This window comes from Crocodylus siamensis, chromosome 13, assembly GCF_052110815.1.
Source record: "Crocodylus siamensis isolate JL-2025a chromosome 13, ASM5211081v1, whole genome shotgun sequence".
In the NCBI taxonomy this organism is placed as follows: Eukaryota; Metazoa; Chordata; order Crocodylia; family Crocodylidae; genus Crocodylus; species Crocodylus siamensis.
The window spans coordinates 7,557,013-7,583,106 of record NC_143407.1 but is presented as its reverse complement, the minus strand read 5'-3'; the positions used below and the strand labels follow the sequence as shown (position 1 = coordinate 7,583,106).

Genomic DNA, 26,094 nt, shown 5'->3' with positions numbered 1-26,094 from the left:
TTGTCTTGCTAGCTCCTGGGGTCAGACCATGGCAAGTACTGACACCATGTTACCTAAAGAGAGATAATCCTGCTCTTTGTTCTAGTCCCAGGATACCCCTGACTCTAGGAGAGATGCAGGCCTGTCGAGCCGCCTCTCTGTCTCTCTTTCTGTCAACAAGCTTGATGCAAAGGAAAGTAGGGAATGAATAGCATTGTCCTTGAATATACTGTAGGAAACAATCTGGACCTGGCAGAGGGACAGGCTGGATGATCTCACAGGACTTTTCCATCTCCAGCTCCTGACTCAAGTGCATTGCAGAGGGAGATTAGGTGTCAGTTCCCACCACCAGAGCCATTCAGCGGGGGGATTATAGCGGGCAGGGCACCAGATAAGGAATCAGGAGACTTAGGGTCTTATTTTTTCCTCTGCTACTGACTGGCTGTGTGGCCCTGGACATATTTCCCTGCCTAGTGGCCATCTTCCTACCTGTGATCAACCTTGCCTTGAGAGGCCTTTGAGATGCACAGAGGACAATACAGGCGGGAGGCTGAGAAGCGGTTCCTCTTCAGCTCGCTCACAGTACCTCTGCCACCCCGCTTTCCAGCCCTGTGCTGGCTTTCAACTGAAACAAGCAGCCCTCATCTCTCAGACTGGGCCAGGATAATGCAAAAACTTGGTCAGCGTTGCACCAAAGCACCCACACCCTCTGTCTCGGGAGCTGACTAGCCAAGATGTATCCCCGCAGGGCTGGTCGACATTGAAGCCTGCTAATGCTGAGAGATAATAGAGTCACGGTCAGCCTTGCAAGGACCAAGGCTGATCCACAGGGAACAGAGAGCTTTGGGAAAGGGAAGGTGGGTGAGAGGTGAGAAACAATGGCTCGGAGACATATGTGATGTTGAACGCACGTGAGATGAGAAGCAGCAGTTCTTCTCCTGGAGTGTGGCTCGGATAACCCGGTGAGGCCCTCCCTGGCTGGCTTTCTGGAGAAAGCTGTGAAAATAAATGCGTGGATCCCACTCCAGAGCCAGCGTCACACAGTTCCTCCGTTTTGGCCTTCCTGCCTCCATCAAAGGCACAATTTTGTTTTCCTGAGCATCTGGGGATGTTTTCTTTCTCTCCCCTGCTTTCGGTCCCTTGTTGCCTGATTGCCTCAGCTGTCAGCTGTACGTAATGGGCAGCAGCCAAAAATTTCCAAGAAGGTCAGATGACTCCCTCTGTATGTCAGCTCAAGCCCCCCCCCCGCTCCACCCCAGCCCCACATACTGAGGCTGGGCATTCGAACCAGCCTTGCAGTGTAGCGAGAAAGCTAAGCTGAGCAACACCTCTGCTGCTGGGATACTCGCAGAAACCCACTGGTTCCAGGGCCAGGCCCCCAGTGAGGACACCTGAGCTCAGGGGTGAGTATACTTGTCCTGAGCTATGCACCTTGCACACAGGGCTTGCAAACACAGGCAGGATGTTATCCGTAGTGCTTTGAGCTTGAGCGTGCCTTGCTTCCATGGATGAGAAAGGGGCAAAGGGAGACCAAAGGGGCTGAATCTGGGGTGACTCTTGGAAATCAAACTTCTACCGGGCCACATTAGGCGGTGCAAAGGGGAGGTGGACCTTCTTCTGCTGCTCTTTCTGGAATTTCTCTAGAAATCCTGTGGCTAACAGCAGAGCTTCTTCATTGACCACTGCTGGCTGCCTTAAGTGTCTGTCTGAATTTCATGATAAAATTATGCTTGGGCTGACTAACTCATAGCAGTGGCTTATGGGTTTTGCTGGCTGGGAATTAACCCTGCAAAACCAGGTTCTGTTTGGGTCCAGGTCCCAATTTATCCAGGCCTCATGATGCTTGTTCGGCAGAAACGCTTGGCTAATTACAAGGCAGGGTCTGCCGATTGGTGTTGGTAAAGCTGGTGAAGTACTTGAATGAATGGCAGGGGCTGTTGAGATGGGCCTGAGCAGATCACTGGGGGTTTAAAAACTAGCTTTTTTTCTGAGACTATTGCAGATCAAGGCCCTGCTTTGCTGCTAAGTCGTCCGTGATTTGTACATTTTGGGCAGGAGGTTGTAGCTGACCCGTCTGGGAACGGGGGCATTGGGAGCCTTGCTAGAGCCAGGGTAGCAGAGTGACTCTGGATTCACACCAGCGGCGCTGAAATCCATGCCTGCTCTGATCTGCGTAAGTAGGGCGCTTCCAGAAGGTGCTGGAGAAAGCATAGCAGGACCTTTCCAGCTGGACTCAGCTCCACAAGGATGTGTCTCACTTGCTGGTTCCCCCCAGCTCAGCCACGGGGTGGGGGGGATCAGCTTTGCAGAGCAGGCCCCATTCAGCAGGCTGAGCGGCTGTTGTCCCCACACGGCGATTGCAATGTGCTGCATTGGATCCATGCTAAATGGGAGCGAAAGAGTTAAAAGATCTGGGGCATCTCCATGAAGCCAGGGGCAGCTTGGCAAGGGTGCCAGGAGGGCAGGGCATTTATAATCACAGCCAAAGGGACACTGATGCAGGCCTGAATATCTGTCTCTGTAACCAGGCTGCAAGGACTGGCAAGGAATTACTAAGGTGCACGAAGGCTTGCCCAGCTACGTACACATTATCCCAGACACGCAGGCAATCGCAGGCTGAGGGAATAGGGTTTTTAGCAGCCTATCAATCCAAGCTAATGCGACTCCCACCCTTCCTCCCTAGATCCGGCTGCTTTGCAAGGCAGCAGAATAAATCCTTCTGTGCAGCAAACTGTATCTTTGCATCTTATTTGTGAGGGACGTTGGGACCAACCATAAACTTTATGAACATCATATTCTTTCAGGAAAGGAAATACAAGATAAAAGGGCTCAGGGTTTCTGCACATAAGGATTTATGGGAGAGTGGTTAGAGCTGGGTTTCTTGCAGGCATCGGGGCTTTTCACTCCCAGCATGCTGCCGCCAGACAGTTGTCCCTTCCCCGTTTGGCTGCAGTGGAGGGAAGAGCAGAAAAGGCCGATTTAAAAATTCATTGAGAACGAGCGCTTCCTCTGCTTGACTGCACATAAAATGGCTGTGAGAAAAGGCACTCGGGTCCTGGTCTCCAGCCAAACTGAAGTCAGCAGAAGAGCTTTGCGGGGCTGTGGATCTAGCCCCGGGAGCGGGCCCCACCTGAGGAGGCAGGAGCTTGACAAAAAAAACCCGCGCCAAAGAGAAGCGCACCTTGATTAATAGATCTGAAAGGAGGAGCACAGCCCCGCTGAATAACTGGCCCTTGGGGGCTCGAGGTTGCCATTGCCCACCCCAGCTTCCCTCGTCTCTCCGGTGGGGCACAGTTTTGGTCTACAAGGACATCTGGGGAAAGGGCAGCCTGTCCCCTCTGTGCTAAAGAGAGCAGAGTAAACCCGAGCCGTGCTGTTTGTGGGAGGCTTAGGTGTGCTCTGAGGCACCGGGCCAAAGAGGGAAGGAAAACAGCGCGGTAATCCGGGTTTGTTTAAAAGAACCACAGGTCGGTGCGTCTCTGTAGCTCCTCGCTCCAGAAGCCCTATTCGCGGCTGGGGTAAACCGGCAGCGTTTTCCACTACCCTTTTGCATCCGCTGAGCACCTGGCCCGAACTCCATATCTACGGGCAGATCAATAGCGATGTCTGTCCAGGTAGCTTCAAATTAATAGGTCTCTTTTATTTTCTTTCAGTCCTATTTAAGCACAAACAGCTCCCTCAAGTGTATAAAACCCAGACTGCGCAGCACAGGGTACCTACGAAAGGGAAGCCGCCTGCCTTGGTTTTGGGGTTGGAGCTGAATTCAAATGAATTAACAAATGGACTAAAAGAGAGGCAGCAAACTCGGCGTTTAAAACCATGGTTTTCCCTTTAAGGCTGGGCTTTCCAAACTGGGGTATGCATGCAAGGGGCCAGGACGGGAAAGGCGAGGAGAAATGCAGAGCAGCTACAAGATTTATTTAGGTACAGGAGAAATTGCAGTGACCCAGAAACTGTTACTTGTTACAGCAGCATAACGGGCTTCTTTAAAAGGGGGGGTGCCTGTCTCCAAGTAGGTTGGGAGCCACCAATCTGAACTATTGCTGTTAACCGGCTAAAATTAACATTTTGGTATGTACTGCAGGGGAGGATGCTGTCTATCTGTCTCCTTCCCTCCCTCTTTCTTTTTATCCCCATTGTATAAAATCAGAGCGCTGAAAATGTTGCCTTGGAAAGGACTGAGTAGATACCCATTGAGGATTTAAGGATTTGTCCTACATGATTTAGTTTTAATCATGCTTATTCTAGGGTCACACATCAATAATGTAAACTGTTTTCACTTGTACTCAGAGTGCTGTCGGGCACGGATGAGTCGAAACACAGCAGTTAAGCACAGGTGCCCGTCGCTGCCCTCTGCCGTCCAAAACCAACACCTTTTCTACCTTTCGGGCAACTCTTGTGAGAGCAGTCATAGACCCACATGCATTCGAGTCGACAATAATTAGTATTTTTAACACTTTTTCAAACCTTTCCCCCTTCTGCTGGTTTTGTGTGGGATGGGTGCCTCTAAAGGCAGAGCAGCAAAACACTTGCGCGCTTGTGCGCGCTTGTGCGAGCTAGTTGGCAATCGCAGAGCCTTTCGCAGGCTCTGCTCAAGTCAGCAAAGACTGGAGATCCTCTGGAAAAGAAAATGTCTGGGCTATTTTGCAAAACCAGGGATGCAAAGTCACAAAACCCGTTGGTTTTCAGGCAAGCCAAAGCACGAACATTTTGCAATTTCGGTCAAAAACTGGCAGAGTAGTTTTTTGTCACTGTGTTTTCACGCTATCTGTAATTTCTACCTGTAGAGTTATTTTATTTTTTACATGCATTGTTTTTCCCGGGGCGGGGGGAGGTGAGTAACAACCCCTTAAAGTCTCCCTAAAGCAAGCAGTATGAAAAGTGCCATTTGATTTTAATTGATGGTGTTTTTAGTGACCCAAGTATCTGTTGGCACTCGAGACAACTCAAGCAAAGGAAAGGATTTATTTCAAGGGTTTTGTGCTAGAGAGGAGCGCAGAGAAGGTGGGAACGACTCCGTGAGCGCTCCTGGTAACACTGTTATGGTCAGAATGACTGAGCTGCTTGAGAAAGCAGGGGAATTAAAAGAGCCCACTCCACTTCGTAGGGCTATTGTTCTGAGTTTGGCTTAAGTGTAAACAGTAAGTCTGACCCCCCCGCTTTTCCTGACGCACACGGGGATGTGCTGGTCGCTATTAGTACAGGCATGTTATTTTTGTAACGGTTCCCCAGCCCTGGCATGTCCCCATGGCAGTAAGTCCTGTGTCAAGACTGAATTTTGTTCTCGGGCCCCCAAGAAGGGTTGTGATAACTCTGATGGCAAACAAATGCAGGAGAGAAACTTTGAAGAGCCAGATAATTTACTACAACGGATGCAAGTCAAGCAAGACTATTGAAGAGCTCATTGCCATTTGGAGAGGCGACATACGGAGACATTAATTCTTCCTCGCCTGGAAGACGTTCCTATTCATGGGTCAGCGTTGCTCCGTTGGTGCCAGCGCGGCCCAGTCAATGCTGTTCTGCTGTGCATGGTGATAAGAGCAGGAAAAGGAAAACATTTTTAGTTAAGAAACCTTTGGTATTTTCTTTTTCTGGTGCATGGGGGAAGGTTTTTTTCCCTCCAGGTTGGATTTGTTCTTTCACCTTCTCATCTCCTGCCCCTGTAGCGATGCCTGTAAATTCACTCAGTCCAGTTCATCTGGTCCTCAGACACCTGAGTTCAAGTGCCCTCTCAGTCAGCGATTTAATTATCCCTGAAAGAACAGGAGGAAAGTATTAAAAGCACTTGAGCTTTGACTCCTCTGTTTTTTCAAGCCAGGGAGCCTGGGAGATGTGGAGCCCATTGACTAATGCTCTTGTATTACCATGATGCTGATAATGAATAACACTGAGAGAAAATCGGTGCGTGTCATCCTTACTTCCAGTGCGATGCCAGACTTCAGAGAGGAAGGATGGCTCGGTCATGAGATCGCCGGGGATGTGAGAGACCTCGTTTAAATCTCTGCTCCGCCAGAGACTTTCTGTGCAACCTCGGGCGAGTCCTTTGAGGCACGTCTGCTGCACCCACCGCCTGGGCCGTGCCGTGCCGTGCCGCTCTGCACGTGCTCCCTCCCCAGCTGAATGCGGCCTCGCTGCTGCCACGTGCCATAGGGTAACCTGTCCCAGCACCATGGGAGCGCGGCTACATTGCTTTCGGGGGGGAAGGAGTGTGCGAGCGTGGCGTGTTTAAGCAGGTTGCTACCTGTTATGGTGAGTCGGAGGTGTAGCTCTGCCCTCGGTGTCTCCACTCGCCTTCTGCAAAATGGGGAGAATGGCACGCTTTCCCCGCCCCCAGCGTGAGGATGGGGAGAACAGAAGTGTTGCTCTTCATGAAGCACTTGGATAGGAGGCTGTATAAGTCCTTCCTATCAATCAAGTCCTTTAAACACACTGGCGAAGGCCTTGCTGCTTGAGCTCAATAGGACTTTAGGTGCGCTAAGACGCTGCTCACTATGGAGAAGGGTCTCGGGGCGAAGAGGAAAGGCAGGAAAACACGAGGCCGTTTCCTTAGTCCTGTTCAGTGCCTTCGTATGGCCTATAGGCTCGAGTGCTGGACCGCTGTCACCCTTGTTTACTCTTCAGCTATCCCATTTCACTCCTGAATCCCTGCACTCCAGGGTGGTTGCCCAGAATAACTCTCCTTCTGCATTTCCCAGTATTCATTCTCCGGAGGGGGGAGGCTGTGAACAAGCTGCTCCTCCATGCAGATGGGCTTTGCAGGGCCAAGTTCACACCTGGTGTAACTCCATCCTGATGTCTACCCAGGCCTTGACTTACTCCTGCAAGGGGCTCTCCCTGCCTGAGTGGAAGCAGCCCCTTCCAGGGGCGAACCTCTGGCAGGGGAAGTCGTCTCCTCCTGCTAAGCTGCCTTGCAGCAGATCCTGAAGCGACTGTGCCACTCCACTGGAGATTGGAGAGGGATCTCTGAGTGCTTTAAGCCCCTCACACCTGTCAAAGGAGACATTGATCATGGGAGATGGGGAACCATATTGGCAATACACAAAGGAAGTGAGCAAAGATGCTGCTGTCAGGCCAAGGCATTGCTAATTAAACCAGATGTGGGTAGGAGGAAGCTTATATCTAACTACCAGGCTTCTTCCCTCTCATGTTATTCACCAGCATATTGCGGGATTGATTTTATTTTTAAATAGCTTCCATTGCACGCCCTGAAATATGGTGTCCTTACGAGGCTGCAGAGGGAGTCTTCAGCATGAAGAGAGAGAGACCCGCCATAAACCAGCACATTATCTAACTGCTTTTGGGCTTGCTCCAGCCTACGACTGCCATTAATTGGCTTCGGTGAGCCTGGCACGTGAGAAGTGGAATTCATCCCTGGAGAGGGGATCAGTATGAGGCCTTAACCCCTCTCTTCAGGGCTCATACAGGACCTGTGCTGCCCTCGGGGTGACTTTTAGGCTTTGGGGCAGGGCTCATGGCATCCTCTGCATGTGTTCTCCCACCACGCTCGGGGCTGCTGTTCTTGCCTATCCGGAGCGGGAACAGACCCTATCGGATACCAACCCCAACAAATACAGGATGGGGTTTTTTTGCATACGTGTGTGTTGTATCTAACTGCTCGGTCTAAAGCCAAATCCTGTTTCTATTGAAATCTATGGCAAATCTCCCAGAATCAGCCCTTTGGAGACATGACTGTGGTAGCTATGGATTTTTTTAGGTTTTACTGACACACAGAGCGTGTCTTGCTAGGTGAAGTGTGCAAAGCTGGGGGTCCGCCGGGGGTGTGGTTTGGAGCTGAAGTTGTTTATGAGCTTAGCAGAAAAGATTGTCAGGTTCAGTGTCAATGCAGATCATCAAACGTCCTATCTCAGGCTCCTTTCGGAAGGTGGAGGGATCCTAACGCCCACATGGTAACCAGTGAGAAATATCCTCATCTGAAGTTTCCTTAAGGAAAGGGAAGGGGCTGGAGATGGACTCTACTGTCACGGGGAGGGACGGTCTGGGAAGTGGGGTGCTCCCAGAGAACAGCGGCCTTCACTGATAACCTCGCTGGCAGGGAACGCCTTGGACCCCCCAAGACTGAAAACTTTATCAACAGCTTCGTGTTTGGTGGGTTGACGTTACCTTCACCTGGGGGCTTCAGGCCAGGAAAGGAGCATCATGTCAGTAACTTGATGTTAGCTGGCAGAAGGAATGCCCTGATCTAGCTGGTCTTAGACAGTCACATTAACCTGATACTCTCCTGGATTGTCCTTCTCTACTGCTTTTGGCCCTATCCAGATCTAAATCGGGCCTCGCCTGGAATCTGCACCTCAAGCCTTGGCTCCCAGCCAGGACTTGTGCATGTAGGGATCTCGCCCTACAAGCGTGCAACCTACACGTGCCTGCACGGTATAACTCTCCCTGCTTGTGCAAGCTTCTCACGGGCTGTGGGATGAGGGTTGGAGGAGCTTTAGAGCGCGTCGCACAGCCACTGGAGAGCGGCCTGGCTTTGTTTGAACTCCAGCAAATGACGGGAAGGTGTGCTTGAAGTGATCTGCCCTTGTTTCCTCACCTTCTGTATTTACCCTTCGTTTTGCAGTGATGTCCTCAATGGCAAGCCAAGAAGTCAGAAGACATCTGCACTAGGAGCAGCCACGATCTGGGTTCAGTGTCCACCCACACACGGCTGACATCCTTCAACCCACCTTTGGATCTCTGCCCGCTTTAAGCAAGAAGGTGTTTCCTTTATAGACAGCCTTGTAGCTTTTCTCCAAGTTGGACTTGGACCACGAGCCTCTGAGCCTCATGGTGGGGCCTGTGGCCAACCCAGAGGCTGGGGAAGCCAGGAAGGTGGTGCTGCTGGAGCCGTTCATCCACCAGGTCGGGGGCCACATGAGCATGATGAAATACGATGAGCACACAGTCTGCAAGCCCCTCATCTCCCAGGAGCAGTGGTTCTACGAGTCGCTGCCCACCGCCATGAAGCAGTTCACCCCTCAGTACAAAGGTAAGAACGGGTTGAATGATCAAGTAGACAAGTGCGGGGGCTGCTAGTTGCTGTCCCGCTCAAACAAGAAGAGGAAATCTAGCAAATTGCTCCTCAGCCGGGACTTACTGATGTGGTAGTTGGAGTCATATTGAGTACGATGTTGGCTACCTATATTTCCAATGATTTTGGGCAGAAGGAACAGTGGGAATAAGAGCCTGGTGTTACCCTGTTGTAATGAAGTCAGTCCTGGTCTATCCCCAGGTAAGAGACGATTCTGGTCTAGCCTTCAGAAAAGCACGGTCTGAACCCTGGAGGTCCTTTTATCAACTTTTACTTGCACATCTGTTTCCTCGGGGGGTTTTTTGCCCAAATAAGCAAGGTTTGGCCTTAAGATGACAGACGTCAAAGCACTGAGGATTTTACTTGCCTTGATTCAAGTGTAATGGGTTTGCAAAACTGAGCTGTCAAGTTCCAAACACCAGGATCTCTTGAGCTCTTGGGTACGCAATCAGATTATAAGACCGTCCTTTCTCCTTGTGCTTTGCTCCTTAGTCCTAGGTAGAAGCAAGAAGTGTATCGGCCTAGAAAAAACAAAACCCAACATTAAAGGCTACCCTAAAGTTGTGCAGCTCCATAAAGATTTACTAACCTATTTCATTTGCTCTTTAATTGTTATGGAGTCATGTATGCTGCAGAAGCTGAGCAGATTGCGGGTGTTCGGATAGCTGCGTGTGTGCTGAAGGACAGGCCTGCCCTTGGGTGGAGGAAACTCTTGGAGAAATTTCTCAGGGGTTTTAGCGACACAGGAAAGCTTCTCCCTTCAGACCGATCAGCATATATATCACTTTATAAAAAGCTGCGTGGAATTCCTGAGGATTATGGGGCTCAACCTCTTCGTTTTCCTTTCTGAAAAAGAAGCAGAAGCTCTCTGAGCCAGACTTCATTGTAAAAGAGGGTGCTCGGGTTCAACCAGATGTCAGGGGGCTGGGAGAGGTCCTCTGGCTTGCATTAGGCAGGAGGACAGGTCAGGGTCATAACCGCCCCTCCTGGCTCTTGGAGTCTACAAACTCCAATTTTCAGACCAGGCAATAAGGGATAACGCCTTAGTCCTTGCTGAGTTATGGTAGGATTCCTGCAATCAAAAAGGGTGTGGGGCTGGGGTCCTCCCATGCTCAGTGCTGCTGAGAAGGGGATGTCACCAGTGCTGGGGTTTCCAGCCAGCTGCTCCCTTTGGAGCGCACGTGTTGGAGCTGATGGGCCGGCTGACGTGATCCGGGTTAGCTGTCCACGTGCGCCATGCCAGGTCAACGTGAGCACTCACGTGGCTCCTCCGAGGGCTCGGGCATGTCAGCAGACTTGTACCCAGGCACAGCCTCTCTTGAAGGGTGCCTAAGGGTCTGCAGGACCCCAGATGGGCCCTCTGAAGGTTTTGGGTTTTTTTGTCATTTTCCTAGGTATGAGAAGTGTAGCCACGTCTACAAATGGAGCCAGTTGATATAACTCAAAACCAACACTCTGCATTGTAGCCATCTAGGTTTTAATTTACCGGTGGTTTCAAAACACGGCTTTATCCATGTTTCTATGCTTCCCTTCATCATTGTATTGTTCAGTGCCCCAAAAAACTCCTTGCCCCTTGAGACTGTTGCCATAGGACCAAGTTTAAATGTAAGAAGAACTAGCAATTGGTGTCATAGCAAGATGGTAGCCACAGCGGCCTACGGATGATGTTATTTCCCAGCTTCTCAAAATGCCAGCCAGATGTTGGTAAGCCTGACATTTCTTGTGACCCATTTGGTGTGGTCAGACAAGACTAGGTTCTGCTGTTAATGGTTCTTCTGTAAATCTCAAGAAATTCCCATTTTCTCTTCCAGGTTTATGCTAATACACCAGAATCTGAATTTGGCCCTATCTGGAAAGCCAGTGCACTGGCAGTGTTAGATACTAAACTGGCTAAGTCCCTAGCTGTCATACAGCAGGGTTTCCCCAAATTGCATCCGATGATGATCCGGTGTAATGTGCCAAACATTACAATAATACCAGTGAGTGAAGCCAGCCAGCCCTTCCGTTTTCCTCCCAGCCTGGAGTATAATGGGCCGATTCAGGTCTCACACCAGTTTAAGACCAGTAGCGCTCCACTTGGCCCAGCACATCTGCTCTGCACTTACACCAGCAAGAAAGGGAGGAGAATTACGTCTTAGCTGACTGCTTGTTGACACAAAAGGTGCACCTGTTTAACTAAAGGTGCGAGGTTGCATTGCATTTATCTGGTGTCTAACTGATGTGAGCCAGGTTTAATCTGCAATAGGAGTGTCCCAGCACAAAGTTGCACCCGCTCTGCTGTTGGGGCAACCTCTCACTGTTAGTTCAACAGAGGTTAGTTCATGCTCGGCACGGTAAGAACTGTTTTAGGGACAACACGCATGTGTGACCGATACTGTACATTCAACTTTGGCCTGTCCTAGTTACGGTCACACATTCTGGGTCACCTTCTGAGTGGCTGTGACGGTGTAAATGCGAGGAGGATTAGGTGGTTGAATGACAATCCAAGAAGAGGGAGTGGGCAGCGTAAGAGGGGAAGGCTTTTCCAAAGAGACAGAAAAGCTATTGCGGGGTAGTCCTTTAGCACCCAAGTTGGAGCTTCTTTCCACTTGAGGCTGCAGGTCTGCCTCAGCCGCATTTGTAACGTGACGCTGAGCCGTGCCCAGCTTGGTATGGTGTGCCGTCATGTTTGCAGTCAGGTGCCACCTGCCTATGTCTCACCTGCCCGAGGAGACGTAGGTGACCAGCCTGGGAAAGAACAGGCCTCCTGCTGAGCACTGCTTCAGTCCAAAGAGCGCTGCGGCTGCCTCTGCAGCACCAAGTAGCTCCTTCCAGCCAGCAGCTCCTCCTCGCAACATTTCTGGAGGGTTTTGTTTTTTGGTGAGCTGTGGAAGGCCAATGCAGGGAGGGTTGGTGGTGCGGTTCTGCTCCTGAGAGCTCCCCCGAGTCTTCCCTAGCAAATGGCTGCTTGTATAGGTTCCTGGATTTCCTAGGCCTGACGGTAGCCCTGAGATGTTACAGGGGGTGTGCAAGTAGTTTCCTGGATTTCTCAGATCTGATGGTAGCCCCGAGATGTTACAGCAGGTGTGCAAGTATAGTTTCCTGGATTTCCCAGGTCTGATGATAGTCCCAAGGCGTTACAGTGGGTGCGCAAGTATAGTTTCCTGGATTTCCCAGGTCTGATGATAGTCCCGAGGCGTTACAGTGGGTGTGCAAGTATAGTTTCCTGGTTTTCCCAGATCTGATGGTAGCCCCGAGACATTACAGCGGGTGTACAAGCCATTGTCAGGCTGACACACATTTCAGCCTACCTGAGTCTTCAGTTCTTGCTTCTTTCTTACCCTTTGGCCCCCTCCGTTCCTTGCTCAGAGCTCGGACAGATGTGAGACCACCCTCCTGAGGAAGCAGGGAGGGTTTCTCTCATTGCAAACCCTTTATTCCTTCTTTCTTCTCCTGCTTTTATTCTCCTGCTGCAGAGATTAACATGCACTAATGAAGCTGCAGTGAGCTCGGGGCCTGCGTGACAGCAGGCAGCCAACTGTTTCCAGGGGAGGTGGAGACAGCGTTTGAAGGGGACTCTGAGCGGGGTGTGAATCCTGCTTCTGGACCCGTTGTAAGGGAAGGATTCGTAGCGTGCATGTGAGCTGCTGCCTCTTCCTATATAAAGATTGCCCAGTGCACCCTCATACTTCCCTCCTGCTGGCTCACAGAGCCTGGTAAACGAGTGCGCCAGATGTGCCCAGCAGCTGGGGTGTCACTGATTATATGCCAGCAGGATTATATGTGGGTCTGGTGCTTTCTTGTCAGTGGGTTGGGAAGGGGGTTCCCTGGAGACAGATCCTGGCACAGCCAAGCAAGGGACTTCATTTTGCTGCCCCATACCCCTCCCCTTTATCCCATCTCCTCTCATTCAGTCCGTGCATCCACCACACGCACATCCTTATTCTTTCTCCTAGTACGCAAGCACCCTTATCCACGCACATGATCTGACGCAGAAATAATAAGGTTGGATGAGTCCTCTGGAAGTCATCTAATCCAGCCCCTGCTCAGGGCAAGAGCAGCTTTACCTTAAACCAGCAGGTCTCAACCTTTTTCGGCTCAAGGCACCCCGGAGAACACCAGTGCTTAGCTTTCACTTGTTTTTTGAGCACAGAAAAAGAAGAGAGCACTTCTTCTCTTGAAGAGAACTCAGACCCATGTTTTGGGTGCTCTAGATTCCTATTTGAACTCTTTTGGTTTATCTTGCGATTGGTGCATAGATGTTTGCACACTTGCCACAGCATCCTGGTTGGGAATCACTGCCTTAAACCACTCCTGATTAGAAATGTGTCTAAGTGGCTCTTAATAACCTCCGCTGATGGAGATGCCACAGTCTCCCAGGTAATCTGTTCCAGTGGTTAACTTCCTTTACAGTTAGAAAGTTTTTCCTAATGTCTATCCTAAATCACCCTCGTTGCGATTTAAACCCACTACATCTTGTCCTATCCCCCGTGGACATGGACAGCAGTTTATAACCTTCCTGTTCGCAGCAACCTTTCACATCTTGGAAGACTTATGTCTCCCTTCAGGCCTCCCTTTTGAGACTAAACAAACCCAATTCTTCCCGTCTTTCCCCATCAGTCATGTTTTCCAAGTAGCTCATCATTTTTGTTGCTCTCCTCTGGACTCTCTTAACACCTTTCTTCAATCGCCACATCCCAAACTGGACACAGTACTCCAGCTCTGAGTAAACCGGATGGGTGATTTCACCTCCAATGGTCGATGCTTCTGCTTATTGACTCCAGGCTACTTTGGCTTTTTTTGCATCAGCAAGATCCTGTTGACTCATTTCCCTTTGTGATCTGCTGCTGCGCCAGTCATTTCCCCATTGACATTTGTGTGGTTGGTGATTTCTAGCCTGGCACTTGTCATTAGTAAAGTTTGTCCTTGTTATTTTAGTGTATTTCTTGCAGGTTTTATTCTGGGGTCTCTGAGCTCACTGAAACCTCAGCAATTTGAAAAAAAAAAACCCAAAGCAAAAACTGGAACAATATGAAATCTCAGTACTTCCTTTCCTAGGGCCCAGTCCTTGGGAGTCTTGCCTAAGTAAGAATGGCAAGTTCTGCCCTACCCCTTGTTCAACGAATGAGAGAAATGGGTAAGAAGTTGCATGTCTCCAAGCCACAGAGTTGTTTAACTGCTCCATGCAGCTCTTTACCAGATGAAAAGTAATGGATGCCTGCAGAAAATAAGAGGATACGTTCCTATAATGTCTTTTTTTTTCCTTGAAGAACTCCAAAGTATGACTACAAAGATGAAGGGCCAACAAAATGCAGCCACCTCTGAGGAGGAGCTGCGGCAGCCAGATAGATGTTGCACACAACTGCCCTTGCAGAGAAGATGCCTTTCACTTCTTAATGGACGTGAGTCCTTGAAATAGGCCTCTCTTTAAATGTAGGTGGCATTTTGCTGGGGCGGGGGGGGGGGGGGGCGGGGGGTGGCCTGTGACCTGTCATTCCTTCACTTGGCAATAACTCGACCTTTTGTTAGGGAGGCTCTGAGGGTTGCAATGCATAACCACCAGCCCTGGTGCCCCTGGGACTGCGGGGGGAAGAGCAGTTGGGGAGCTGACAGCCCCTGCAGCCTGGCCAGAGTCTGAAAGATAAGGGAGCGTTCATTTTTAAAGGCTGCTTAGGAATGATAGACTCAGTTCAGCTGCTGTATGCTGGCAACTGTTAACTCTTTGAGTGTGAGTCAGACGTACTGGTCTTCTGAACAGATACAGCTTAGGGAGGCTTTAATCCACTCTTAATGCATGTGGGGATTGCTGGGGCACTGTGCGCTGTGGCTACGTTCCCTCCTGCCTGGGAAGAGTGAAATAGGGAGTGGCATAGAGCTAAAAAGTCCTCTGTGCCTGGTGTTCAGAGCGGGGAGAATCTATAAGGAGAACGGCAAGTGCTCAGCATCTCTGGAAGCCAAGTTCAGGAACTTTATTATCTAGAAAAATATACATTAGAATTATCCTTAGAGAAAAATAACTGGGGGGGGAGCTAAATTGCGAGGTGGGGTTATTGTTCGTGGACTTCAGTTAGGTTTGTATATCCAAAATGCAGTACTGAGACCTGCAAGAGGTGTATGTGGGTCCCCTCTTCTGCCGGTCTGTGCTTTATGTGGGCCTTGCCATCACTGATCATCTTGCAGCCAGCATAGCAATGATCTTCAGCCCCGGCGCCGCAGCACCCTGGTGCCCTGAGATCCTTTCAAGGGTGCTGCGGATTGCCACACGATGTTAGCACTTTTATGTGTGCGAACACAATTCACAAGAGAAACTCAGGGGTTTCAAATAGGAATCCATACTGTTAAAAGCATGCTGGCTTGCTGTGGTCTCTGACTTCCTTGCAACAGAAGATTTGCTCTCTTATTTTTTCTGTAGTCAAAAACAAGTGAAAACGAAGAGGCGGCATTTTCTGAGGGATGCCTCGAATCTCCAAAAGTTAAGAACCATTGCAGGAAGGGATCTGTCCTTCTCCGGGGAGGCAGGGACGTGCTAGCTCTAGGTCGTACCTGGGGAACGGAGACAGAGGAGAAGCTAAGCCACTTGGCAGACTTCACACAGGAGGTCTGGCAGGGCCAGGAGTTGCATCCCCGTTTTCAAAGTAATTATCTGGTGACTCCGTCACCTTCCTGGACTCGTCTCTGTCTGGGTCATGGGAAAGCGTCTCTAAACACCACAAACCATGCAAGCCTTGGCATAAATTGGCAGCCCTTATGAGGCTAACGGGCTCGGTGAGTCATGGCAGATCTGGCCTTTCCTTTCGAGCCCTCCATTGGCTGGAAGCCTGTGACCAGCAGCTGCCGCTTGAAATTCAAGAAACAAGAAATCGGAGCAGGGATGGGATAAGTTTAAGCATACCCATGCCTCGATCCTGCCCAATACCTGGGGCCCATTGTGAGGCTGACCTCTACATAACCAGACATATAAGCCCAACTATCTCATAAAAATCAGCCGCAGTGCCAAAAGCTCAACTCTGTGAGGTCAGAAATAAGCTCTCTGCCTCCCGAATAAGCAGGGAACTTGTTCTGAACATAGCACCCAGTGTAATACCCATTCAGGCCGGTTTCATCATCCCTCGTGCCCATGTTTCTGAGCAGCTTGCTCAGGTGATTCTCTTTGTTTAGCAGTTTAAAGGACCACTGAGTTTAGTGGAGAATTCAGGGTTTTGCAAAGACATTGTTTGAATCCATCATTGTGGGATTATTTTTAAACCGTCCCTTTCCCCAGTTTTTTCTGCGCTGCCTGCATTTCTTGGGAGGCTTGCGATTCTGTTCTGTTTTCCCAAATGCCCCACTTCCTGGACTCTTGCGCTAGGTGAGAAACTCGGCTTTTTTTTTCTCTCTCTCTCTTTTTTTTAAATAAAAGTGCCTGTCCCTCCTGATTACAAAGATGCCGGTGATAATGGCACCTGAGCACATCCTAAGAACTGTCCCTCTGCCATCTGCTCTCTCAAAATGGCAGAGATTTACTTGATAACATTACATGGGTACAAAAGCGCATGCCTCTTAAGCATTTTTCTGTACCTCTCTTCAGTCCCAAGCCTGCCAGTACAAAGATTGCCTGATAATTTCCCCTCCACCCCCATCCCTTTTTTAGCATGGTGTCCCAATGTGGGGCAATAAAACAACGACTCTCTACAAATCTTTTCTGCCAACGTAAGTTGTTTTTCCTTCTCTGCACCGGAAGAGCCACGAAGGTCCGCAAATTAGAGGCAAAACGTAACAGGGAAGGGAAGATTAGGCATCGGATGGAATATTTGCAAGGTCTCCATCACCGAGTCATGCACGTAGATGCTCCTCGTTGCTATTTTCAGTCCGCTGGGAGACTTGGAGACCATTATGCAACGATGGCATTAGTGCTGGGATGCTGTCCTTTAACTCTTCCCACCCAGCTAGGCTCTTTAAAAAGCATCCACACAGACTTGGCAGGCCCTTTTCCATTTCAGGCAGGTTAGATGACCTTGAGACGAGCTTTTATCTTCCCAGTCTCTCAATGCTGCCTGTCTGGTTTTGAGCTGGCTCTGGAATTATGGATTTATTTTTGGGCCCAGTTCTGCTAAGACTCATATTGCACAGGGCAGTAAATAAATGCACTTGTAAATTTAAAAATAAGTTCCTGAGAGAAGCGCCAGCGAGCAAAGCATAGCAAAATAACTCCTGAGCATAGCAGAGGTGCCTCTGGCATGCAGATGGCTTCTGTGACTGTTCTGCGTCTACCTAGCCGGCTTTGCAGGGAACAGGCAGGGTTTTCAACGATACCGAAATGAAAGACAAGTGCTTAAATGCATCAAAGCTTTGCAGTCAGATAATAGTCCCCTAGTTGTAATCAAAGAGAAGCGTCATAGCAGCCAATATGCTGAAACCACGTAGTGTCTGTTTTGCACATGTACCTCGGTTATATGACCTGTACAAAATTAGCTACCTTTCCAAAAGTGAGAAATAGCATGAAAAAAAAAGAATGTATTTAAACTGAGGTTTTCATATTCAAGGGTGTTTATGTGCCTAAATTCGACTAAGGCTTTGATGCCTGATGGCTCCTTTTGCCTTTGAAAGAGAGCTCCCTGTTAATTAGCCTGTTTGTGTAAGATAATTAACAGGCACCGGTTTCATGTAACGTAACAGTTACAGAGCCAGATCACTGAGTGATATAAATCAGCACAGCTCCGTCAACTGGAAGATTTTTGTGATGGGGACATTTTTTCATGTCTAAATGCTCCATACCGAACAACACAGCACTAGAGATGCATTTAATGAGGAATATACTCTGAAAACTAAACGTAGAGAACTTGATGTGTAGTTTCATAGGAAATAGTGTCTGTCTGGGTAAAAAGATGAGAAAAATCTCTGCTTGTCCTGCAAAATGCAAATGGGAATTAGAGAGGCACGCTGGATTTTGTCTTGCTTTTCAAGTGACCGCCGGTCCCGTGGACTGGCAGATGGAACTGAAAGAATAACCCTGTGAGTGATGCCTGAATGAGTTCAGTCCAGCCCCTCGCTCCCTGGCGTCCTGGTGCTTTGGGGCTGGCAGGGTTAAAAAAAGAAGTTAAGCTCAGGTTTTCAGAAGTGCTGAACACCCTGCACTCCATCTGAGCTGAACAGAAGCTCAGGATCGCTGGAATTTAGGCCACAGAAAACTCATTTTAGTCCATAAAGTCAGCAGCTGTGACTCTGAATACACCCAGGTGGGAGAACAGTTGATTTTTCCATTTTCTGCCTCCAATCTCATTCTAAATGGAAGGAAGGGAGCTTGCATATTTATCTTTTCTTGGCAAACATGCTTCGGAGAACAGAATCTCCTTGTTTCCAAGCTGCAAAAACGCATCTTCTCCCCGAAGACTCCAGGAATTGGGGACGTTTGCACCTAGAGATCGTTGGACAGGAAAACCAGGTCTTTACTTCATCGGGGTTCTTTATGTTGATGACTCCATAGGTCCGTAAAGCCTAGAGACTTGGAACCAGTAAGACACCCACGTGGGTGTAAGGTAAGATATCTACAGCAGGACTAGGAACGATTTCAATTGAAAGACACTGCTCTGAGCAGCTCAGGCGACCGAGATCTAATACCAAAAGGGTAGCACTCTGTACCTCTCAAAAATGTTCAGAGGGGCCCAGACAGAGTTGACAGAAAGTTTCAACAGTGCTAGCGTTAGCCATGAGACCACTGTTAGCAACCTTTCTCTGAAAGGTCAGAGCTGCCTCATACGAAAGCCATGACCATTAGTAATCTGTCATCTGATACTCCACGGCAGCGGTCCCTGCCGCGAAGGCTTTGCTAGGGGTAAATATGTAAAAGGTTGCATGGTCCTTGAGCCATATCATTCCCAGTTAAGACAGTAGAAGCTGCAAAGGTAAAATGCATGGCAGTCTTGAATATTTTGTTACCCTCATAAATAAGGGAAGGGAAGCCAGTGTTCATCAGCAACTTCTCCTGGGCTAGCCAATGGCAGTATCATGAATTGAGAGGAGAGTTTAATGTACAGGGCTTTAACCCCGAAAGGATCCATCCAGTGATTTGAAGCACATCCATGGCAGCATACGGGCATCGCATGCCAAGCCAGTTACCCTATTCGTGCCAGCACACATGTTCTTGGTGAGCTGGGCCTCTACGTTTGCTTTGGTTTTGTCCCAGTGTCAGTAATCCTGGGGTGACTCCAAAGCCACAGAGAGATTTCAGGTTGCTTCCTGCAAAAAGGAAAATTGCTCTGGAATCTGGATCACCCTGTCACCCGGCTATCGTTTCACCTAGTCCATTTGGTACAGGGCAAACTGTTCTAAAGTAGGTTACGCTGCGGAGGTACTGTTTCAGCTGCCCTGCTTCCTGAGATCAGCTTATGAGATATTTCAGTAATAAGACGAGGGGCCTGGGGAGCCTGTCCTCCTTTGGTTGTTTGCAGTGGTCCTTTTTTTATTCGCAGCTCCAAAAATACTATTTGTCACTTAGTATCGAAGGTTGATTTTTGGTAGAGTTACCCCACAGATGAATTTGGCCCTTTAACACGCCAGCCCATAAAGAAGCAAGGGGGGAAGCTGAGGAAAGGAAATGGATGCTTTCAGGCAAAGATACTATAACACGCAGTGATAGGTGTGCATTGCAATGCCGCTACTTGTGTAGGCGCTTGCTGAGGTTTTACAACTGCAGACCTGGCTGTAGCAACGTGGCCAGAAAGACAGAGCCCTGGGCTGGGACTCGGGACATGTGGCTTCTATACCTAGTCCTGCGGCCGGCGTGCTGGATGACTTCAGCCAAGACGTGACTCTGTTTCCCCATGTGTAGCATGGGGATAATGGTAGTGACTGAGTTCTGTGAGTGGAAAGTGCTTATATAAGAGCTAGGGTTATTCTTGTAGGAGTAAGGATCTGTATGCCTACCTGATGGCTGGGAAAAGCTGACGCACAGATGTTAGGAGCAGGATTCAAGATGGCTTGCAGGGGGGGCTGAGCACTACAGCTCCTGCAGACTTCAGGCCCAGGGCATAGCGCCTCGGGCTTCCCAGCTGTAGGGGTTGCAGCTAAGACACTGACCTTCCAAGGCTATTATGCACCTGAGTCTCTCTGAGCAGGGAGCTGGACTAGATGTGTCCTCCTGTGGTCTCTTCTAACCTATTACGTGATTCTGAGTAACGTGGGAACGGGAGCTGGGACTAAAACGGCAGTCTCTTGGTGCGGAGCTCAGCCAGCTGGCTAAAATGAGAGACCTTACTAGGTGTGATCGTATCACTCTAGCGCCTTGAGACCATGAGACTAACACAGGCGGTGCCCTCTGCTCAGTGGGGATGAGGTAGGGCTTTGAAGTGGGATGCCTTGTTTCTGTCTGCACTTATGACTGAAGTCCTGGAGTGGCCATTAGGCAATTCCTTCCTGCTCTCATCACTGAAACTCCTTGTGACAGTGCTAGATTGCTTGGCGGGTAGGGGTGCTGATGAGCCCTCACCTGCTCTAATATGGAGCACATGTTTGCACACTGTGATTTTTGTGTCAAGGATTTGCTCCCTCTCCTGTTTTGCTCCCGGAAAACATCTCAACCTTTGTCCCATGGCTGAGAGCAAGACCCAAATCCCTCTCTGTAAGTCAGCCAAGTGCTCCAGAGTCCTGTGTCGGGGGCTTTGCTGGTTCAGCTGTTGCATAGCTTGGAAAGAATGACTGCCTGGAGAGGAGCTGGACTATGGGGAACATGATGTACGGGACAGGCGGGCTGCATGTGAAGCAGCATGGTGGGGGGTGGAGTAAGCAGAGGAGAAGGGGATATCTAAAAAGCCGGTGCCTGCTTTCCACACTTACAGGCGCTTGAGGGGTCTGATTCGGAGTCCCTATAGCTCAACCCTCCATACTGGAAAATGGACTGCTAAATATTGCTGTTGTAAGCAGAGTTGGGTGACATCTAATAAATACAAGCGGTGATTGCTCTGTGGTTTGTCCCACTCACGTGATTTCCCTTCCCTTGGCTTCTTTTTGAAGGTATCATTTCTGTGCGTCTCCGAAAGGACAGCATGGGCAACCTGAGCCTGATAGCCAGCCCCAGCCTGCAAACTGAGACTTGCCACTCCTTGGATAATGCCGTCAAGGAGACTTCAGTCGCGATATGGCACAAGTGCAAGTGGACGAGCGGCAGCAGTGGCAGTGACCACATGGTTGTCAAGTGGGGTCACAACCAGCTCGCCAAGACCATCAAAGACAGGTGACTGCCAGATGTCATGAAAGCAGCATTAGTTTTGCTCACATCCAAGCCGAATTCAGGCTGAACTCATTTATAATCACAGGCCTGTGCGTGGGAAGCCCAGATGGGAGTAGGGTTTACAGTGGGCATAACATAGTGGGAGACCGTACTGGGTGTGATTGTATTACTCCAGTGCCTTGAGACCGTGAGATATCATGCCGATATCCTAACATTGAGTTTGTCCTGGCTTCACTGGTATTACTCCTGATTTAGCAACACCTGCCTACCAGCTTCCAGCATTTTACACACTGAATTGCCTACAAATACAATGACCCAGATTTGACACTCGCACACATGATGGGAGACTCTGGGGCAACTCCACCACCCTCAAAGGCATCCTTCTATGTTTATAGCCCTGCAGAAAACAGACCTTTGGCTGTTTTCTGCAGTAGCTGCTTGTCTGATCTGCCTGGGCGTGAGCAGAATTGCAGCCCCTGAACTCTGGAGAAAGCAGGGAGTGCGTTATACCTACTCCCCCAAGGTGCTGTGCACTGCAGAAGGGGACAGAGGTTGCGGCTGCATGTCCACCTGCCCTCCGAGAGCCAATCAGCTAAGCTCAGTAGTCACAAAAGCCACATGAGGGATAGTGAGCCGAAGCCTGCTGAGGACTGTAAGTAGCAGATGCACAGCCATTGCACTCAGTGCTGCCAGGCAATCTATTGCTTGGGTGATATTGGGTGCACCCCCTTGCAACCGTCAGTGCTATGAGTCTGGGCACCCTTTCATGGAAGCCAGAGTCACTCTCAAATTGCAGTGAAAAATACTGACGTGGAGCAACAGCCTAATTTGTTCCAGTACATAGTATTTCAGTCAGTAACAAAGGGTCTCAGCAGGTTGGACACAATGAATATTTTTCCTTTGGGATCCCCTGAAAATCACCCTTATCCAATTTCCGCCACTACAAAAGGAGAAAAAAAATTGCTGCCTTTCTGGAGCTTTCAATCCAAATTTGCCTCTTTTGTGCACTTTGTCTAGCTGCCCGGGGAAGATGCTATTGAGGACAGATCTTCAGTATCATACAGGCGTTGCTTCACTCATGGAAGATGCAAATGGAAACCAGCCAGAAAGAAACAGCTATAACCCCTGGGGACTTCACTGCCACCAACAGCACCTGAACCGCATGTCCTCCAAATATAACGAGAATAAACTTCATCGTATCCTTTTTATTTCCAACTGTTCCTGTTGCACTTTACTTGCTTTGCATTGAGGAGGGCTCACCGAGGTAGGGTTGTCACTAGCACGGTGCCTGCTAATAATGGGTAATAATCAACATACATTTTGTGTGTAGGTTTATTCTGTGCCCCAAAGCCCCTGGGAGCCAACCAAATATGCTATATCCTCTCCATCTCTGTTTAAAAGAGGCTCTACATCAAAGGATATCTGTCCAAAGCCAACGGCGCTTTGGACCGTATATTTAAAAACACAATCATGTAGGAATTACAAAACATAAAGGGTTCAAAAAAGCAGCAGTAGCTTTGCTTCTTCCTTCTGCAACTTCATTTGATCACTAGTCATGGACTAATGCAGCTTAATGCCCCTCGCTCCCCTGCTGCACTCAAGTGAATTCAGTGCTGATGAAAGGCCCTGGATTGACAGCCCGGGGCTGCCTCTGCCCTAGAGAGGAGCCACTGGCAAATGCAGCTGGTGCAACTATACCAAATTGGCTGAAATTAGCAGCCAGGGCAATTGCTACGCTGTGAGTAGACAAAGGTGCGTCACACGTTCTCATTGCGCTCGAGAACGGTTTAAAGTGACCTGCCAGAAATGCATAGGGCCACCTCTGATCTAAGCCTTCCTTCAATTAGGCATTCCTTTTGCCTTTAACATGTGCTATTCAGAGTTTCTCTTGCTCGAAAACGTGGTGTCAGCGTATAAATACCCTTGCATTCTGGACTTAAAGATGGGTACCAGGCAGCATGGGGATGACGCCTCGGAGGAGAAGAAAGCTCGCCACATACAGAAGTGTGAGCAGAGCACTTCTGGGTCGCTGGGAGTTCGCATTTGTGGGATGCAGGTAAGGAGGGCTCTTGGCCCATTGATCCCTTTGGTGTTTCCGCTCTTCCAAGCATGCATTTGAGTAACCACCTCTACAGGCCCAGTCCTCAGCTGCTGCAAACGGGGGGTGGGGGGGGGCTCGTTCTTCATGTCCGATGAGTGTTGGTAGTTTACACCAGCTGAAAATCTGGCTGCGTTCTGCGGCTTGGAGCTGTCCAGAAGGGGAAAAGGACATGAATTGTCCAAGCTCGGTTCATTTGCAAGAGCTGTCTAGTTTAATCAATGCAAACCCATGCATTTCTCTCGGGCTAAATAAACATTTATCTGGCTCCTCTTGATGGAAATGATTGCTACTTCCTCCTGGAAACTGAAACCATCAATCTGCTTCACTTATGCCTCCGAGAAGGTTTAGAACATCGCTCTCCTGTGCGTGAAGCATAATTATTATAGTTCTTATTATACGACTCATGTATTGCATGTTGTAAACAGTGTCAGCCAGGTCCCTCTCCATCCTGATACTGAACGGATTATCCTATGAATCGCATCAGGGATGTAACCTCCTTGTGCATCCCCCTTCTCCAGTTCCTATGGAGAATAGTGCTAGCAGATGCTGAACATGTAAATTGTTCTAAGCTTCCTTGCCAGTCTTTATTCCTGTGGCTGAGGAAATAGCGTGCTGTGCAGCACCAGGTGAGCGAAGGCACGGCACTGGGGCAGCTAACATAGCGCTATGGAAAGTCACTGTTTTGACCCGGGGAGACATGGTTCTTTGGGTGAATCTGATATCTTTTATTAGACCGACTTAAATAGTTGCAGAACAATTTTTAAGCAAGCTTTCGGGTTGACCTGTGCCTGCAAAACCAGTTTTCAGCTGAGATAGGCCTCCATTTGCCCTGGTACAATCTTAATGCCTACTACAGTAGGGCTGTATGAACCTGGGCAACTGTACTGGGGGGACGGGGACGGGCTACCAATGGTTTAAACTGGCAGTGTAGACAAGGTTTCATCTGCAGTTAGGAGCCTGCTGCCTAAATTGTCATATACAACTTGGATCAGAGAGACGCCAGGCAAGTTAGATCAACTCTAAGCCGTAGGATATTTTTCCTTTGGAACGCTTCAAAAATGAAATAATTTCAGATGCCCATCACTTTTTTTCCTTTTTATTCAAGGTTTACCAAGCTCACACGGGCCAATTTTTTTGCAAAGATAAGTATTACGGAAGGAAACTCTCCCCTGAAGGCTTCAGGCAAGCCCTCCACCAGTTCCTTCACAATGGGAACCACCTCAGAACAGACCTGCTGGAGCCCATCGTGCTGCAGCTGAAGGCTTTGCTTCTGGTCATTAAAAAGCAGAGTTCCTATCGCTTCTACTCCAGCTCGCTTCTCATCATCTACGACGGGCAAGAACATAAGGAGAACGGAGCCACTTTGGACAACTATCCTCAAGGGAGCTTCCAGAACATAAACTGCACCGCGTCCCATGGGAGCAGCCATGCCAAAGTTGACATTCGCATGATAGACTTTGCTCACACCACGTACAAAGGCTCAAAGTGCAATCACACCACCTACGACGGGCCGGACCATGGCTATATTTTCGGTCTGGAAAACCTCATCAAAATTCTGCAGAACATTTCAGAGGGCAAATGACACATGCCGTGAGACACCAGAGACACTGGGGTGGCAGAGAGCCCAGAACAGGACTTGCCTATGCATTGCGTCCATTCTACAGAACTCCTCACCGCTTCCGAACATCTCGCGCACTGCTGGGAATGAGAGCGTGGACAGCTTGCTAGGAAAGTGAAGAAAATGCTAGATGTGCCGTTACTGAAGCCAGGTGTAAAAGAAAAGGACTGAAAAGAATCTGTAGTGGTTGTGATATATCAGAAGATTTATTTTCCTTTCTTGTTTTACTGCTGTCCTTGATTTGTTTGAGAGCCAGAAGAAAGAAATACTTGAAAGAGTCTTAAGGACAAAATCATACCTACTGCCTCTGTACGCACTTGTGAAGCCAAAGGGACTAAGCAGATACCGTGCGTCTGAGAGAGAGGCTCTTACGAGCTGGCAGGTCTTAACAAGTCAAAGAATTACTTTTAACTCAAGCTCAATGTGATGGGCCAAGGACATCCAGCAACACGAGCAGAAGACGAAAGCGCTCCCTGATGCTCGCTCTCCAAACCCGTGGCATTGACTGCAGTGCTGTAGGAAATCCTGAGCATAGTGCTGACATATATGGCGCTATGTAAGATCAAAAAAAAGTGCCAAACATTCAAGAGGTCCTTGCTGTAAACTACTTAACGCCAAAAGGCGTGGATAGGTACGCTCCAAAGCGCAATCTCCACTCGGTGAGAGCTTAATATCCACTCACGCATTAAAAGGACAGTCTTCAGGAAAAGATGGACTGGAGCTGGATGTATCTAAGAGTGTTGATTGCGGCAGATATCGGTGGCGATAAGATTCACATCAAGGCATTTTAGCTTCAAAGAGAGCGTGTGACTGAGTCGAGAGCTAGAAAGATAGGGTCGTCTAGAACTTTTTTTGTAAAACTGTTTTGTGTGTGTGTTTAGAGGAGAGGAAATTGGGAAAACTTGACAATATGTTTACAGTAGTCATGAATAACTAATACAACTTAATTCCTTCCTGCGCAGCGTGGGAAACTTGTTAGAGGTGTCTATGAGTCAAGAATAGAGATCCAAAGCCCAATAACTGGGGAGTTGGTGTATAAATAAAATCGTCTAGATCATTGTCACGTATTGCTGTGCCTCTTTGTCTCTTTTTTCCTCCTCACTTTCTGTGCATCCTAAAATTGTTCTGCGGTTTTTGGAGGAGCGGGGAGAGTTGGAGTGGGGAGAAGGAAGGAGTGAAACAAA

The 26,094-nt window shown here is 49.0% G+C and overlaps 1 protein-coding gene across 5 annotated transcripts; it reads left to right on the top strand.

The window, feature by feature from the left end:
• The first annotated feature begins 1,225 nt into the window (after positions 1-1,225).
• IP6K3 (inositol hexakisphosphate kinase 3) lies at positions 1,226-25,977 on the top strand. Of its 5 annotated transcripts, XM_090024957.1 has the most exons (6): positions 1,226-1,382; positions 8,558-8,965; positions 20,975-21,194; positions 22,209-22,387; positions 23,072-23,247; positions 24,398-25,977. In XM_090024957.1, the coding sequence occupies exons 2-6, from the start codon at positions 8,764-8,766 to the stop codon at positions 24,872-24,874; spliced, it is 1,254 nt and encodes a 417-aa protein (XP_089881083.1). In that variant the 5' UTR covers positions 1,226-1,382; positions 8,558-8,763; the 3' UTR covers positions 24,875-25,977. The 5 variants fall into 5 exon arrangements, with proteins under 5 accessions (XP_089881083.1, XP_089881087.1, XP_089881085.1 ...); XM_090024961.1 differs by lacking the exon at positions 8,558-8,965 and having other exon boundaries at positions 1,361-1,382; XM_090024959.1 differs by lacking the exons at positions 1,226-1,382; positions 8,558-8,965 and adding an exon at positions 8,984-9,208.
• The last annotated feature ends 117 nt before the right edge of the window (positions 25,978-26,094 follow it).

Excerpts from the sequence above, each read along its gene's own strand:
- IP6K3 (XM_090024957.1), top strand. The coding sequence starts at position 8,764 with ATGGTGGGGCCTGTGGCCAACCCAGAGGCTGGGGAAGCCAGGAAGGTG. Across the intron at positions 22,388-23,071 it reads TAACGAGAATAAACTTCATC|AGTTTCTCTTGCTCGAAAAC; the intron begins GTATCCTTTTTA and ends TGTGCTATTCAG. Across the intron at positions 23,248-24,397 it reads TTCGCATTTGTGGGATGCAG|GTTTACCAAGCTCACACGGG; the intron begins GTAAGGAGGGCT and ends TTTTTATTCAAG.